The following is a 16,762-nucleotide window of genomic DNA, read 5'->3' as shown; positions in this document are numbered from 1 at the left end:
GGTGCCATTAGGGGTTCTGTAGAGCGTGTGGCCATGTTCCCAAGCTGCTGTTATTCTGGTCTGATGAACACCACACTTCCTGACCAGTCCCAGCTCAGCTAATTTCTCCCTAGTGAAACAGCCGTGTTCACACCTCCCAGCCAACACAGCACTGAGCTGCTGTGCTGAGCCATGAACGTGGCTCAATGCACTGGGGGGGGGGGGGAACAAACAAACTCATGGGGCTTCAGAATGAGAGGGTTGAAATAGAGAAGTAACGTTTTGAATCTGCCAGTAACTAAATATAGAAAATTAGCTTCTATCACCCTGATGGGGACTGCAGTTAAATGGCAGAGAGAACAATAAGGGAAGTGAAGTGAAAGAGGGGATCTATAGACTGCTGTTACCCACAGCACTCCTGTGGCAGACTCCTCTGTTGGAAGAATGCAATGGCCTTCTGCTTAGAAGTGCTTGATATTAGTGATAGCAGCAGCATCTCCATCAGCAGCATTAATTGTTAAGAAATGATGATTACACAGCTTGCTTTGCATGAGAAGATAGGACTTAAAGCAGAGCTAATGCAAGCAGGACTGAGAAAAATGAAATTTCTGCTGTTCAGAAAAGGAACCAAGCTTGGTACAGTCACACTAAGAGTATGAACACTGCTCAGGGCCCTCAGTCCCAGGACATTAACTGACAGAGAGCTGCACAAGGAGCAGTGTCTTAAATAATTCTGTGTGCCTGTGAAGCCCTTACGCAGCCCGCAGGATCAGGCACGGTGGAAGCAGCTCACCTCTGAGCCATCTCCCCATTTCCAGCACCCCTCAGGGCTGCTCAGGGTAACTGCCCAGCTACTTTAGTGCTTTACAATCAGGGCAAATTTCCCTGCCAATGGCACAGCCTACAAAAACCTCAGCTTGGCTCCTGCCACTGACACCCATCAACCTTTTTGTGTGATCATTAGCTAAAATCCCAAACAAATTGCTGTTGAAGCTGCAATAAGGTGCAATAGCTATGCAAATCAGAGTATATATGGGGAGTTTTCAGTGCATACATTTAGTGCATTTTTGACTAGGCACTCTCACAGGCTCTGGTACATAATGTGATGAATGTACAGAGTACAAACTGAAGCACAGCTTTAGGAAGGGAGCAAAACACACGTCCTCTATTAGCCCTTACCTGTAGATTTTTCGGTAGAACAAATCACACCAATAAATTCTGTTTGTTGCCACCTCCACATCCAGAGCCACGACATTTTTCAGCATGGGGATGATGCGAGAGTAGTCCCTCTTCACCAGGTCTATCTTACGGACCTCGTGGCGGTTGGTGAAGATCAGGTAGGGGCTCTTTCCTGACACAGAAAAAAGTGCGTGTGTCAATTTAACAGCTCACCTAAGGGCTGGATGCTTTCTTTCCTCAAACAGCAGCAAAGTGAAGAACAGTCAGACATGGATCTGCTTTGTGCCAGCAGCAGGTGTAAGAGGCTTCTGGTCAAATACAGACAGCTAACACCTACAGACACAGAGGGCACGGCACCCCTGTGACCCAGCCTCTGGGGAGCATCCTCACTTCCAATTACACATTTCAGATACAAAATCCAGGGGCCGGATTTCAGTGGTTCACGGTGAAGACAAGGAAGAGAAAGCCCTGCAGGGTGGCTGCAGGGAAGGCAGGCAGCCAGACCAAGGTATGGTTGAGCCACACTGAATCCAGCAAAGCCAGGACTTGTTGCTAGGAAGGCACTTTAGGCTGTCACACACATGCAGACCTTGCACCATCCAACTGAGCACTTGGGCTCACACAGCTCACATCTCTACTTTGTGGGCCAGAACATGCAGCCCAGGTGCTGGTCATACTGCAACAGCAGTCGTGTTCTCAGGCCAACCCAGGCCACAGCCTCCCAGAAAGGCAATCCCTCTGACATTAGCATTCATTTTTGCAATAATCCCAAGCAAGCTGCTGGTGTTCACGCTGGTATTTGTGTATGAGGCTGGGCAGGTGGAGACGTGGTAACCTACCTTGTTTTAATTGGGTTGTTTTCTTTTAACACTACTACCAGTAAATATTTTTTTCTGTGCTGTTTTTAGTGAAACCTGTCAGGAGGTTTTCTTCTCGAGTTTCAGCTTCAAACAGCCAACTAGTGACTATAATCTCACTCTGCACACCGTTAAAATATTCTGATCTGCATGATCAGTAGTTCTTGCCTAGAGACACATCTGCTATCACTGCAGCAGTTCCACGCTGCTTGAAATTAATGCCTTTGCTTGATAGTTAACTTTTGCCTCTGTTCCTCTAGGCTCAGCCCTGCAAGTGTGTTTTCTTATCGGAGTTGTGATGTTGGGCAATTGGAATTCAAGAGCCTGTCGGGTTGTCTTACCTACAGCTTTGCAGTTCTTGGACAGGGTGTCCATCTCGTATCCCTCGTAGCACTCACATTTGTAGTCCCCCTTGTAATTAATGCAGATCTGGCTACAAGCGTCTGGATTCTCACATTCATCTATGTCTGAAAGGAGTGTTTGAAACCCATCAATAACTTGAAATCAAACCATCTGTGATGGAGCAATGCTGAAGTGCATATAATCATGTCTCTGTATGGTGAAACACAAGGGACTGCTGTTGCATGTAAATTACCTCCACACGTTTTTTTATCCAGAAGCTTGTATCCAGGCGGGCATTCACACTCGTAGCCTATCTTCAAATCTTTGCATATGTGCGAGCAACCACCGTTGTTGATAGAGCACTCGTTAATACCTGCAAGAGGCATACAGATTGTCTAGAGTCAAGGAGGGGTTCTTGTCATAAGGCTGAATAAAATTAAGAAAGGTCAAACTCAAATGTTCCCACAGCTCTCAGCTCCTCGTAGCCAGGCGTTGGCCACACAGAGCAAATGAGTGACTTCAGAGATAGGAAGCCATCACCACCTCTCCTCCCTGCTCTTTGCTATTCCAAACCAACACCGTCAGGATCACTTGGACTAAAAGCTAGCAGCTAAATGAGGAGGGAGCCCTGGGGACACAACATCTATGTGTCTCTCCATCTCATCCATCAGAAACCTGCTGCATTGAGCATGTTCTGCCAGATGTGAGGCATTTCCAAGGGACCTAAGGGTGCTCTCCAGGAGACGACTCCTTCCCCATGCACTGAATAATGTTGATTTTTCTGAACAGTCTCTTTGAGCTTTAATAATTCATGCTAGGGGTATCTCATCTCCCAGAGGCCAGCTATTTTGAACTACTGTGCTGTTTTCCCATCTAGCACCAAGGAAGGATGTGTGTGACAATTCCAGCACTGCCAGAGCTGCAGCAGCCCAAGCCAATTCATGAAACAACAGCCTCCATCCTCTCCTGGGCCTCTGTCTAATCCAAGGCCACCTCTCTGATCCTGCTTTCAAGAGCTGAAATGAAAAATTAACTAAATGCGTCTTTTTTTAACGAGAACCAAATGAGAGACTGAAGAAAGATGATTTTCTCTCAGAAATAACTGGTTTTTTTCTTGTTGTAATTAACCTTCAGAAGGTGAAGAGAAAGTTTTCTCCTTAAGGCTGCTGTGCAGAAGCTGTGGGATTTCAGGAATAGCGGGTTCAGTGGAACAAACAGAACTGATTTACTTCTCAATGCAATTTAGAGGCTGAATTTTCATTTATCTTTTACTTCTTGATTCCTTGCATGATGCAGGTGAGCAGTGCAACACAGCTATTAAACCACTGTTCTTGAAAGAAAATGCAAACAACCACAGGCCAATTAAAGTCAGTTGGCTAGGAAGATATCATGTCAGAGAACCCCATCTCAGCTCTGGGATGCCTTCACCTTCCCATCAGAAACACACACATACATAGATACCAATAAGTTATTAACAGAGCAAGCTCACTGGGCTCCAAGAACATGTCCACAAAGTCACACTGTGTGTTGGCACCGTTTAGTGATGTTCATTAACGGTATAATCTATTCCTACACTTGCACAGGCCTCTAGGAAGTTGCATCATATCAATGCACAACTGCTCTTTGCAAAATACAACAAAGGCTGCTTCAGCTAACAAGCAAGCAAATGATTCCCCTGTTTTCAGAGGTGCTTTGTGAAATGGTTTTGTAGACTGTAAATCAGGTGTGGGTTCACTTGCTGCACTTCTCAAACAGAGCTGAGGAGGAACAGGCAGAGATGGCAGCCTGCTCTCTTTCTGCTGGACAGCTGCTGTCCCGTTCCCCAAACTTCAGCATCACATTCACTGCCTGCTTAGTGAGACAAGTGATGCTCTGCCTTTCACAGTGCTTTTCTGGGCAATCTTGGAAAGCACTGCAAGGGCTAGCAGGCAGCTATCCAACACAGAGCTGAGGAGCAAGGCCTGCATTTCCTGGGCTGCTGTGCAGATTACCTGTGGCTGCACGCTAAAATTCACAGCAATCTACATCATTCTGCAATCTTAAAGAAGCACGTTTCCTTTGGAGACTATTCAGTGCACAGCTTCCTAACTCAAATGACATTCAGCTGCCAGCCTAGGACCACAGTGAGGCAGTCACAGCACTGTGGTTCAGGCTGAGCACAGGCTCCTCAGCCAGCAGGGCTGCTGGCTTTGTGTGAGACCTCCACAGACAGACAAGTTGCAACACCCACTCAGAAAGACAGGGAGATGTGGATTAGTGCAGAAGAAAGCAGGGGTGTTCTGAAAGCACAGGGTAAGAGCATCCTTACTGGAAATTCACACGCTTCTTGTCCAATACAGAGGAGAAGCCAACAATTCTCCCTGAAGGGGAGATATTTCAGCTGCAGGCACAGAGCTCCATGCTACTGGTGCTCTGTGATGTCATGGAGAAGGATGGCACAGCAGCCTGCTGAGGCATTTCTGTCTCTGTGGAAAAACCAGAGGTGCAGTAGTGACGTGCTAAGTTGGGGCTGGTGCCCACAGTGCCCAGTAAGAAGGGAGAGAGAGAGGCTCAGCTCCCTGACCTGCAGCTTTCCATTCTGCTGACGCCCACTGCCAGATGCAGACAGGGCTCTCACGGCCTGGCTGTTCTCAGCAGCTCACAGCCAGCAGGACAAAGCAGACAGCAACTTGCTGTCATTTCTACAGGACACAGCAACAAACCCAGCAGTGGCTGAAGTCACTGCGTAGTGGATGCTGCCACTCACTGTGTGCTTTCACATGTTACCAGTGCTAAACCTTGATGGCGTTTTGTTCAGGGTTCAGTAATTCACAGGTAATTTTGGCAGCGAGGCCAAACAAACTGGTCAATGCTGTGGAGGACCCCAGTGTCTGGGAAGAGGGGGAATTCCTGGTTGCTAGTCCTGTGCTCAGCTCAAACATCCCTCCAAGACTAAAAGTTGAACTGAGAAGGGCACAGTTCACGTTGGCAGATGATCAGACTGGGCTACTAATTATATTCATGTGAAGGGTGAAGAGAGAATAAAGGCAAGGAAAGAGAAGCAGAGTGAGAAATAGCATTAGCAGCTACATGTGGTTACACTCAAAGCTGTGAGCACCAGATGGAGGAGAGGGGAAGCAGTTACAACAGGAGCAACACGTAGAAGGCAAGTACTGTACCACATTCTTTCAGAGGCTCGTCAGACCAGTCCCTGCAGTCTCTATGTGAATCGCACACTTTGCCTCCGTCAATGCACTCTCCACTCTTACACTGAAACTTGCTGGGACTTTCACATGCTGACTCTGTCATTTCGGGCAAGAGAGGAAAGCAACTAAGTTAGGTGAGGCTCAAGACAACAAAAAGCCTGACACAGAGCTCCAAGAAGGTGGCATTAGCAGAAATGGGATGAGATTAAGCAAATGAACATTAAAGATTGAGTATGATGCGAGGAACTTTTCAAGATGTGCAGTCTGCCTGGTCAGCACAACCATCTCTCCCAAGCAACCCCGCTGCCAGAACAGCTTACAGCTCTGCAGGAAAGCCTGTCGTGGCACACAGGAGCAACACACACCTCCTCCCTCTGCAGTGGCCACAGAGCTCTTGCAGACTTAAAAACTGAGCACAAGACGCAGCACTGTTTTGTACATACCTTGGACACAGCCTGCCTCGTCACTGTTGTCAGGACAGTCATGCACTTTGTCACACTGCTTTGCTCCATGGATGCAGGTCCCATCCCCACACTGGAATTCATCTGGTCGGCAGGTCACCAGAGCTTTAAGAAAACACATGGAAGTGTTAGCCATACAGCACCTGAACCGTCTGCATGGTACTTCTTAACTGACACTGCAGGAGCTTTGTGCCCTCCTTCAAAAGGATCAACTGCTTCCACCAGGCAGCAGCCACCTCAAGCACTGCCCTGTGTCCCCTGACATCCCTGATCACCTTCACCATCCTCACAGCCTAAGATACGTTTTGAAACATGTTCAGCCTAAGGTCAAAGGCAAGATACATGTACACTGCATCTGCTACAGCCATTGTGGTCACACCAGGGATGAACTGAGCAACACAGATGCAGTCATCTGGGTCAGTGAATGCCCGTGAGCTAACCACAGAGAGCCTGCAAGGCACAAGAGCTCCAGTGCCCTGTGGCTTGGTGTTTCTTGGGCTTACAGGCCAGAAACATCTCCACAGTGTCAAGTCAGATTTCAAGCCTGATGCTCATTTGCCCTGTTGCTGTTATTACAGACTCAAAACAGATCTGATGAACGGCAAAGTTGGAGAAAAAATAGATCAGACTGCTGCTCTGCTCATGCTAAAAGCAGCCACATTTCACTCCTCAAGGTTACAGTGAGACCTTCCCAGATGGGATGTGACTTGCACTGACAGAAGAGGCACTGGCTAGCCAGCAAAGGGCTGCAGCCTGCAGCTCACTGGTAAAAACAGGCTCCTTGTTCCTGAGGCATGTTATGTGGCTTATTTCCAGGGGGACAATCTTCCAGATGTTTTGTTAAAATCCTGTTAAGGCAGCACACCCTGGAGAGCTCTTGATTCTAACCTTTCCATCTTGCTGATTGCAGCCTGGTACCATATGACAGAAAATCACTGACTCTGAATAGCTGGAGGAGGTCAGCACTGATGTTACTACATGGGAGGCGAGAGCCACGTGGCAGATTTTCCTTGACAATTTGACAAACTGGTTCTAATACAAAAATTACTACTTTCAGGGAAACCAAGAAGAGCCATAGATACAAAGTGAGTTAGTGTCAATATCATGAAGCATTAGTATGCCCAAAGGCTCAGCGTTACTGGTGATAGCATCCCATGGGATGCAGCACCCAGATTCACAACTGCTGGACTAAGCTTCAGGTGCCTGCAGCCATTGAAGGGTGTGAAAGACAGGAAAAACTGCAACTGCCAGCTGTGTCACTGTGTTTTCCTAACAAACCCAGATGTAGAAATGCAAAATCTCAGTGGGACATCCAGCAGCTCCAAACCAAGCACCTGGGAACTGCTCCTCTAATGCAGGAGAGGGGGAAGTGAAGCTGTGGTCTAGGAGAACCACAGACCCCAGGTGTGGAGGTGGCACTCAGGTCCTGCATTGAGGCTAAGGCACTTCTGTCTGAACCGTTCACCTCCCCATTGGAAGCCCTGATGGTGGAGAGACCACTTTCCCTGTAACACAATCCCATCTCCTTCCAAGCTAAACCTTGGCCACTTCAAAGCTTTTCCGAGCACCTAGCCTCAAATTCCCTTGCTACAATTATTTCACATCTTCACCTTCCAACATGGAAAAGTTCTCCCTTTTTGTAGCGACTTCTGTTCTCTGGAGGCAGGATGGGATAGTCCTGCATTTCTGACTTGTAGTTTTCTGGAAACATGTTACACACAATTAAAGCCAGCAGGAGCACGGTCTGTCCTGGGGCAGAAGCAAGTTTCCAGTTAAGAAGTAAATCTGCAAAGCAACAGCTGCAGGTTGGGAAGGCTCATGTGATAAAGGGACTGCAAAGCACAGATGTGGGATTACACAGCATCTGCACAAAGCTCTTTCTTCACAACGAGTCGGAGGACTGGGACCAGGCTTGGTTTTCTGGCTTGCTTCTCATTCCAGCAGAGCTTTGGAAGTTCAGACCTTTGAGAAATAGCCCTTGAGCCTCTTAATGAACACCCAAAAAGAGCAGACAGCAACAGCTCTTACTGATCACAAAGATATTAAAATGAATACACAGCATTCCTATGTTTTGGTGAATTTCTCAATAGGAAAAGGGAGAATGTGATGTTCATACTCGGTGTGGGGAGGGGAAAGGGCCCTGCCCAAAACAGAGCAATGTCCCAAGAACAGACGTGAGCTGCACAGTTCACTTGCACAAGATGTTCAGAAAGCTGCTGTGCTATTTTGGGGCGTTTGAATCAGTGAAATTTCAGCAGTTCTATAGTCACCTTGGCAGCTCTGCAATTTCAATATGAAACAATTTACCAAAGCTCTGTTAAATTAACTGGTACACTCTAACAGACATTGGGCAAATATTGGTCACAAAGCTGCATTGCTCAAATTCAGCAGATGTATTCCTGATTCCAAGTCTGAGCCTGTTCCTTCTGTCTTTTGCTTCATTTTTCCCTGAAAATGTTAACTGAAGATCAAGAACATTTGCAAAACACATCAGTCCCATCTTACTGATGGGGAAACACAGGAGGTCAGAGATCTCTTTTCTAGCTGTCAGGTGTTAGCATTATTTATTCCCCCTCCTGGGTACCCCAAGTCGCAGAAGATATTTTAAAATATAACCATTTTGAGAATAATAAATCTAATCTAATGTCCATTTTGTATATGTGTGCATATATACATATATATTTAAATATACATACTAGGGAAAAAGCAACCATCCAATGTCCTCACACAGCTTTCCTGAAATGACTTCTTCCCTCCTATTTATTTGTTGGATTCACTGCCAAAACCTGTTCACCAGCTGTCACCCTTCACTCCCACTCTACTCGTTTATCACCTCAAAATAATTACAACAAATATCCACTGACGGCCTCGTGACATTTTTTTAAAGCATTAACTCCCATCCTTTTGTTTTATACAATGCAGAAACCCTAAGAGAAGGCACAGTGTTGGTATTCCCAGTTTTAATCCCAGCAAAGCCAGTGGTGCTTGTGCCATTCCTGTTGCTACAGCTCACACAGCTGTAACTCCCTGTGTGCCATACAATGCTCATCTCAAAAAAAGGAATTTCTGCAAGTGAGAACAAGATAATAAAGGTCAGTCCCTGCACTCCTCAGCCCAACAAAGGAACAGTGATTCTGTGTTTCCACAGCACTCAAATACCACTTTCTTACCACAGTCAGGATGGGGAAGCACCATCACTTTTAGCTCTGAGTCAGTGTCATTCAGTGCCATGGGTTCTCTGTGGGCTGCTGACCTGAACATCTCCCATCTGCAGTGTAAGCAGTGGCAGAGTTGTGCAGCTCAGAGGCACAAAACTGCTAACTTGCAGAGGTGCAGAGCAGACAACCCTACACAAAGGAGCACAAAGAACACGGGGCTGTGCAATCCCACTGTTTCTTGGCTTCCTGAATTGAAAGCAGCAGAAGCAGCTCACATGCCTGCTTCTCCTGGGTGGATAAGCTGCATAATGTGCTGTACTGAGTGTTAGCAGGAAAAAAACCCTCAGGCACTGAATCTTCCCTAGTTGGAGATCTAATAGTCTCAATGCTGTCCTGGAGATGGAAAGATGGCGCTGGAAAAGTTGGACACTTCCACACAAACCTTCGTAAAAATGTATGCTTTCTGCATCTGGTTGCTGCCTCCCTCCCTGAGGTGGTCCAATGTGAGAGCTGCTAAATATATACAGCTATGTAAATATTCTATTTTATTCCAATCTTGTGATTACGAATACTTTAGCAAAACATTTTGCTCTTATTTTCTTGTCGTCTCCCTCCTCAGGTAACTGACCAGTTTGAACAGTTTAGGGGCTAAAAATGGATGAAACATTCAAATACTGTGCACACCAAGAACACCACGTTAAATGCATCAAGCTAGCAGAAAAGAAATCCATTATTTATTAGCTCTGTGCCTGTAACAGCCAAGCTCAAAGTGCATTTCAAACTGGATTATTCAGAGGTGCTTCCTTGCTCAGTATACTCCAACTTCAGAGGTAGAAAATTAATTATTTTTTTCCTGCTGATCATATATTCCCTTTAGCATCGTGGCTTTTAACCTGCAGGCTGTGACCCCACCATGCAGCCTGAGGGCTTTAAAAATATTTCTCATTTCCCATTCCCACGTTTTCTAGTGAAACAGATCTTCTCTGAGGCACGGTGCCATTCAACAGCTCTTGCAGCCCCTCCATGAATGCTGACAGAACAACAAAATAGGAGTTTCAAATACACCTAATGCTGCTGGGCTGGGCACGCAGCCATGCCTTGGGGCACCAATGCTCCTTGGCAGACAGGTGCTGCACAGACAACTTGCCATGAAGGCCCTGCCTGAAAACACAACCCAGGGCAAAACCTTGGCTGCCCTCCCCGCTAAGGGAGAATCCCCAGCCCTGCCCACACTCACGGCAATCCTGCTCATCAGACTTGTCCTTGCAGTCTTCATCCCCATCGCACTTCCAGTTAAGGAGGATGCATTCACCGTTGCCACACTGGAACTCATGAGCAGCACAGGTGTTGAAGGCCTTGGCATCATAACCACACTTCTCTATGGACTCATCTGAATGGTCTTCACAATCTGCCTGGCTGTCACAGACCCACAGCTCTGGGATGCACACGCTGTTGTTGCACTGGAACTCATTGGGGCTGCAGGTCAGTGGGGAGCATTTCCTTTCGTCGCTGCCGTCACCACAGTTGTTGTAACCGTCACACACGAAGTTGATGGAGATGCACGTCTTGTTACTGCACTGGAACTCATTGGGAGAACAAGCTTTGGAATAAAAACGAACAGGTGAGCTGTGAGGTTCCCCCATCTACCCCTTGCCACCACGCCGGTTTTAGCACACGATGTGTATCAGAGTCAGAGGAAGAGCACAAATGTATAACCTTGGCTACCCTAACCCAATAGTGCCCTCCCAATGGTAAACTGCATGGTAAGGAAGAGGCGAGGACATCTCCATAGCTGTGATATGGAGCTCTCCCTGCCCCCAGCTCTGCCCAGGAATGAGCTGGTCCAAGCTGGGAGCCCAGCTCAGACTCCCCCACTGCTTCTCCGGGCCATGGACAGCCCTGCAGCAGAATGGGCAGCAGGTAAAATAGGGGGCAACTGCAGCACTGCCCTGGTGCTGGGGCTCCCTGGTGTATAGGGAGGTACAGGGAGGGCTGGAGGAGCAATGGTGGGCACTGGGAGCTCACACAGCACCGAGCTTTGCTCCATGCTGACATTAGCAGCTTCCTGGCTTTCATAAGCATGGAATCAGGTTTGAGGATTTCACAGCGTGCCTGGTTTTGGACATATTAAGTGGGATGTGTAGGGTAAATATTTAGTGAGGCGAGCATCAATTTAGTTGCAATCTGCCAGTAAGGCCCTTTACAACACACTGAATGCCTTCCCTGGAAATCACAACTCAACATTAACACATAAATGAGACATTTGTCAGATATGAATGTGAGTGCTGTGCTCTTGCTTGCAAGCCTGATGGACAGCTGCACCATAGAAGCCTCCTAAAATTAAGATTTCAGGTACTCCAACAGCATGCACTTTGGCAGTCATTTTGTCTCATCAAGTTATGGAGGAACCAAGACTCTGAAATAAATTTTCTCTAAGTGCTTTTAATTAATGCTAATTTTGTCAGTTATTTAAAAAAAATCAAGCTGAATATATCTCTACATCTGCCCTTCTGGGCACATATAGAAAAGTTATGCATTTTATAAATTACAATAAATATATATAAATAAATTACAATAAATTAAATACTTTTCCTAATTGCACTTGGGAGTCTTTCTGCCTTCAGTAGCTTCAAGCCCAAGCTCCATCCAACAAGGATAAATGTTAAAGAGAATCTCTGCTGCATGCCCAACTTTCCATCAGTAACTATATGCAGTGACATGTGGTCACCAAAGGAGCACCCAATGATACCACCAAGTACTGCCTGGTGCAGGCAGGACACCCAAGCTCCTACCCCTGTAGGATATTTTTGGTGATAAGAGAGGGCCTAACCTGTATCCTCCAGGCAATGAGGAACTGAGATCAGATACCTGACTTTAGGAGATGAATCCCTCCCTAAAGGACCCAAACCACGATCAGAGTCTGGTGGTGAAGCACATAAAACCCTTCTGCACATCAGAATTGAGACCACTAAAATGCTCCAGCCTACCCATAATTTCAGCTCATTTTCTTCACTCAGAATACTTTTCCATCCTTATCCCATAACTAGAAATAAAATGAACTGCTACTCCTACTGATCAGCATGCTGCTCTATGACCTTATGATCTCTCCAAGTGATGAATAACACGGAGCTACCAAATGGAAATGTAAAGTAAGAGTTAAAATCTTAACATCCTGGTCGAAGAAGGAAGCAATGAATGGGAATATTTCTAAGGCTATATACAATTTCTATAACACATCAAGATTGAGAAACAGAAAATGCTTTTCTGGCATTATTTTGATCCATTTCAGAAACACCGTAAGCAAAATTTTCCACAGTCCTTTGATCCCCAGTTTTTGGGCAAGGTTATGATGATTTGCAAACTCCAAACGTGCAATTATTTCCTTCCCACCATCTCTTTCCCTCTGTTGTTTTCCTGGTCCCACCTCCACCCTTCCCCTTTTGCCTGTAGGCATTTCCCTCTAGACATCTGTTAGTCAGTTTGAGATGGATAAATCTACGTGTGGGATTCACACAATGAGAGTCTGCACAAAAGCTCCTCCTCTGCACCTACAAATCCCACTACCAGTGTGAAACTACTGATAATCACAGCCAGAAAAAAATAAAAGCAATTCACCTTTTGTAACCTCTCATAAGGACATTTTTCAGTTGGTGAACTTCTAGCTAGAATTAACTGCACGGTCACGATCATTTTATTTCTTCTAAAAAGTTAAGTTTTGTGAGCTGACAGCACTAGAGACGTTTCTGCCTCCTCAGACCAAGCACAGTCACTTGCTGTTGCTAATTCCCCCCTTCCCAACCCTGTGGGCCTAAGGTGGGGCTCAATCTCCAGGATTCACTATGGGGCAGCTCTCTGTGCTCTGGTCTTCCTGAAGCACTACAGAAGGCTGCTCCAGACATTTCCTGGTCAACTCAAGAAACACAAATGCCTTCTTTACTTACAGGCCTAATGGTCTTCTATGTGGGAGACAGACAGGTTGGCTTGACCTTGTTAAATGTTGCCTTGCTGATAATACGGTGCTGGGACAGAGGACTGGATAGAACAAATAGGGACGTTTTGTAGCTAGGAATAAGATAAGCTCTCTACTGTTTATGAAGACTTGTTTTGGAACTTGCTTGCTGTCTAGCCAATAGATTGTTAGTGGAAAAGTAGTGAAAACACGTTAGTATATAAAAAGCCTTGCTTAGAAGAATATAAGAGAGATGCAGATGCAGCAATAAAGAAATCTTCCTTGCTCGAGACCCCTGTGTCGTGTTGATACTGTGCAACACAGTTCGTGCTGGGTCACATGTGCCTGGAGCAGAGACCTCTGCCCAAGCTGGCTCTCCCATGAGCCACAATGAAGGCAGATTCTGCCCCAATTCCTCTCTCCCTTTTGCTATCTTCTCTGGCCAGCTAAAATCCACAAGGCACGCAAGGATAAAGCAAAGCCTGCACTTCCAGGCACTCAGGGACTTGCTCCAGCACAAACAGGCAACAGAAGAGGAAAGCTGCTTACAATCCCTGTACACCAACACATAAGCCAGCATGCTCACGTTTCTCGAGACCTCCACTGCACAGTCTGAAGAACCTAATGCAAAGCAGCACTATGAATTTCCTTACGTAGGCAGCTGGAGAGATGAGGATGGGAGAAGTAAAGTTCCAGGGACAGCTTACTTCATGTTGCCTTCCACACGTCTGTCAGGGTACCTGGGTAGTCCCATCTCTACAGCCTGTCACTGCCTCTGGAGCATTTTGGTAGAAATGCCTTGAATAAAATGAACACCAGGGTATCTTTTCTTTGATGCGAGCAACTTTCTTATATTCTCTGATTCTCCTACCTGTTCTATTAAGAGCGTGCTTGTATGAAACAAAGGAAACAAATATTAGCTCACTTTCCTTACTGCCAAAGAAATTAATAAATGTCATAATCTCAGATGCAAAGTCTCCTTCAAATATGAAGTGATCCCAATAGAAACATTGGAAGAGTTTAACCAACAGGCTTCAAAGCAGTAAATAAGTGTAATTACAAAAGTCGTTTTGTAGGTTACTGTAATCCATTAAGATTCCTCACAGTTTAAGGAAGAAAACATCACATCTAAATGGCAACGTACACATGCTTTGGCTTATAGACAATGTATAGCAGAGGTACTCTGCATTAATTGCTGCCTTGTACTGTAGCCTGATACATCCAACACAACTGGCACAGTTTCTCCTGGCAGCCCCAGCTGCAGCCCTGTCACATCTCCGGAGAGGGGAGCAGAAGCAGCCTTTGGATGGGGGAAGAAAAGAGATTGTGGTTGTGCAGTTGTGTTTTGGTTCTGGTTCTCCTCTGCCCTGAGCCAGGATTTAAGCAGATGGTTTAACCAGTGCTCCTGTATAGCAGTGACAATCTTAGCTCACAAAAAAAAATGCAGATAACTCTATCAAAGGCTTTTACAGTGCTTATAAAGAAAAGTAAAATGCTGTAAATATACAGAGCACCCTGTAAGAACTGTGATTTCGAATACATATCTGTAATTCTACAAAGCACAGATCCTCAAATCTGGATGAAACTCAAAATGTGAAATAAGCAGGATACCCATCGTTAGTAGGATCTGGGAATGCTGTACAATGGACTACAACTGTTTTCAATGCTTTTCAGTAAGAATACGATACTTTAATTCATCTTTTTTCATCAAAAAGCTCAGCTCCTCTTGAAATTATATGAATAACTTGGAGAAAGATAACCATTTGGTAAAGTTTGTGGCAAAGTGGATGACAGCAATTACTGATGCTGAAGAGAAAAAAATAAGACAGACGATGGCACTGCAGCTGACACCCTTCCCAAGGCAACTAAGAAAGCTTGTGATTCAACATCTCTTGTTTGCTTAAATCCAATAGTGGATTTTCTAAGGAAGGCAAAGGATGATTTGTACACACTAACATTTGCACTGGGGAAAGAGATCTGCTGCTGGAACACTGGCCGGGGAGGCTGCGGACTTGGAAAGCCTTAAGCTGCGAGGTTTAGACCAGAGCTCTGCGTGGCTGCAGCAGTGCAGTGCCTGAGCTCCATCTGCCCAGGTACTCTGCATGAAGGGTAATCCTGCCACCACAGCCCACAGCCATTAATCTCTGAGCGGGACTGAGATAAGGAGGTCACAGAGCCCAGACAGGCTGAATTAAGTTGGAAGTCCCAGCCCAGCTCCAATGCAGTCAGTGCGGTAGCTTGATTGAACTAGGATTTATTTTCAAGCTTAATTGTATCTACATTGTTTGCTTTGTCTGCAGAAATCGCTGCACTTACTGCGTACCTGAATATCTGATCCAGACCTACAGTGAAATGTCAGTCTGTAAAGCACAGGTTCATCCCTGGAAGGCCAAGTTTCCCACGGAAAGCTGCTCTCCAGGAAGGGCAGGGACAGACAGTGGTAAATGAAGACGACCTTGAAGAGCATTGCTCCAAGAACTGACAGGCCTCCCACGGAGGGAATAACGCAGCTGAATTGCAGTCTCACTGCTAACAGTGGTTGTTGCTATGGTGATTGATACCGAAAAGCCCATATAGATGAAGACTGCAGAAGGAATAGTAATTCCTGATATTGTTCAAATCTCTAATGGAGCTAAGGAGCCATTTCACGCACTCCTGCAAATGAGTATTTGCATGCACTCGCTGCCTTTGCCACACCGCTCCCCCTCAAACACCAGTGAGTTGTTTTCCCCTTCTCCATGGTGTTATTTCCATAGTATTGGTTAATTATAAGGGAGCAACCAGATGCCAAAGCCCCTGCTGACATACAACGGGTGGTTCAGAAATGCATTTACTGTTGCAGAATGTATATTTCTGGACAATCATATATTCATTCAAAGTGGTTTTCTGAAAATAGAATTAATTTTGAGCCCATAATTTATGAAGATTAGCAGCTTATCTAAAAAAGATATGTACACTCTGAATTTCCTCCATCTACAACGTTGCTTATGTACAGTAAGGCTGCAAAACTCATTCCTTCACTTTCCTCAATTTCATTCCATACTGGGAAAGTGCTAGGAAGTTTATCACAGGCTTTTCAGGTTAAGTGATATCAAATAAGAACAAGTGAGTGTAGTGTAGAGGATTTAGAGGTAAAATAGTGCAGCTTGGGGGGAAAAAAAAAAAAGGGGGGGATGGTCAGAATACCAAAGGTTGACAGCTTTGTTCAAATGACAGACGCTCCACAGGGATCTTGTGAGGATAAAGACCTATCATTACTCCTTTATATTTTGATTGAGATGTAATCAGCTGAATCTGAATGGAGATGTTTTGTACTTGCCAAAATTTAAATGGCAAAAAAAAATATGCTGGGATGCATTCAGGGGGTTGGTTTTTTTACTCTGAAAATTGGAACCTGTATGGGACATCAGCACTGCTATTCCCTCAGACATAACTTACTTATTAAAACAGCAATTTTACAGATTACACCAATCAGGCAAATCCTTCAGAAGCATCTAATAACATCCAGGAAGCTAGCAGCTGCATCCACAGCCTGTTTCTGAGGAAGGTGTAAGAGCAGTGCTTCCAGCAACCAGCACAGAGTGTCACTCAACACGGCCTCGATCCTATGCCAATGCACACCAAACTCATGTTACACTGCATGCAGAGCTCC

The 16,762-nt window shown here is 45.6% G+C and overlaps 1 protein-coding gene across 1 annotated transcript in view; it reads right to left on the bottom strand.

Annotated features, from left to right (window-relative positions):
- The window catches only part of LRP8 (LDL receptor related protein 8), a 60,887-nt gene that overhangs the window by 9,613 nt on the left and 34,512 nt on the right, over positions 1 to 16,762 (bottom strand). The window contains exons 4-8 of the mRNA XM_065745816.1: positions 10,399 to 10,761; positions 5,986 to 6,108; positions 2,611 to 2,730; positions 2,357 to 2,482; positions 1,159 to 1,330 (exon numbers count right to left, since the gene is read on the bottom strand). Of these exons, the coding sequence (XP_065601888.1) occupies positions 1,159 to 1,330; positions 2,357 to 2,482; positions 2,611 to 2,730; positions 5,986 to 6,108; positions 10,399 to 10,761 (904 nt within the window). The remainder of the gene's footprint in view (positions 1 to 1,158; positions 1,331 to 2,356; positions 2,483 to 2,610; positions 2,731 to 5,985; positions 6,109 to 10,398; positions 10,762 to 16,762) is intronic.

The sequence above is a fragment of the Cyrtonyx montezumae genome, unplaced genomic scaffold (genome assembly GCF_038088225.1).
Source record: "Cyrtonyx montezumae isolate F1298 unplaced genomic scaffold, pur_monq_1.0 scaffold_1, whole genome shotgun sequence".
Classification (NCBI taxonomy): domain Eukaryota; kingdom Metazoa; phylum Chordata; class Aves; order Galliformes; family Odontophoridae; genus Cyrtonyx; species Cyrtonyx montezumae.
Note: the sequence above shows the minus strand (reverse complement) of the source record. Positions and strands in the feature narration are given on the sequence as shown.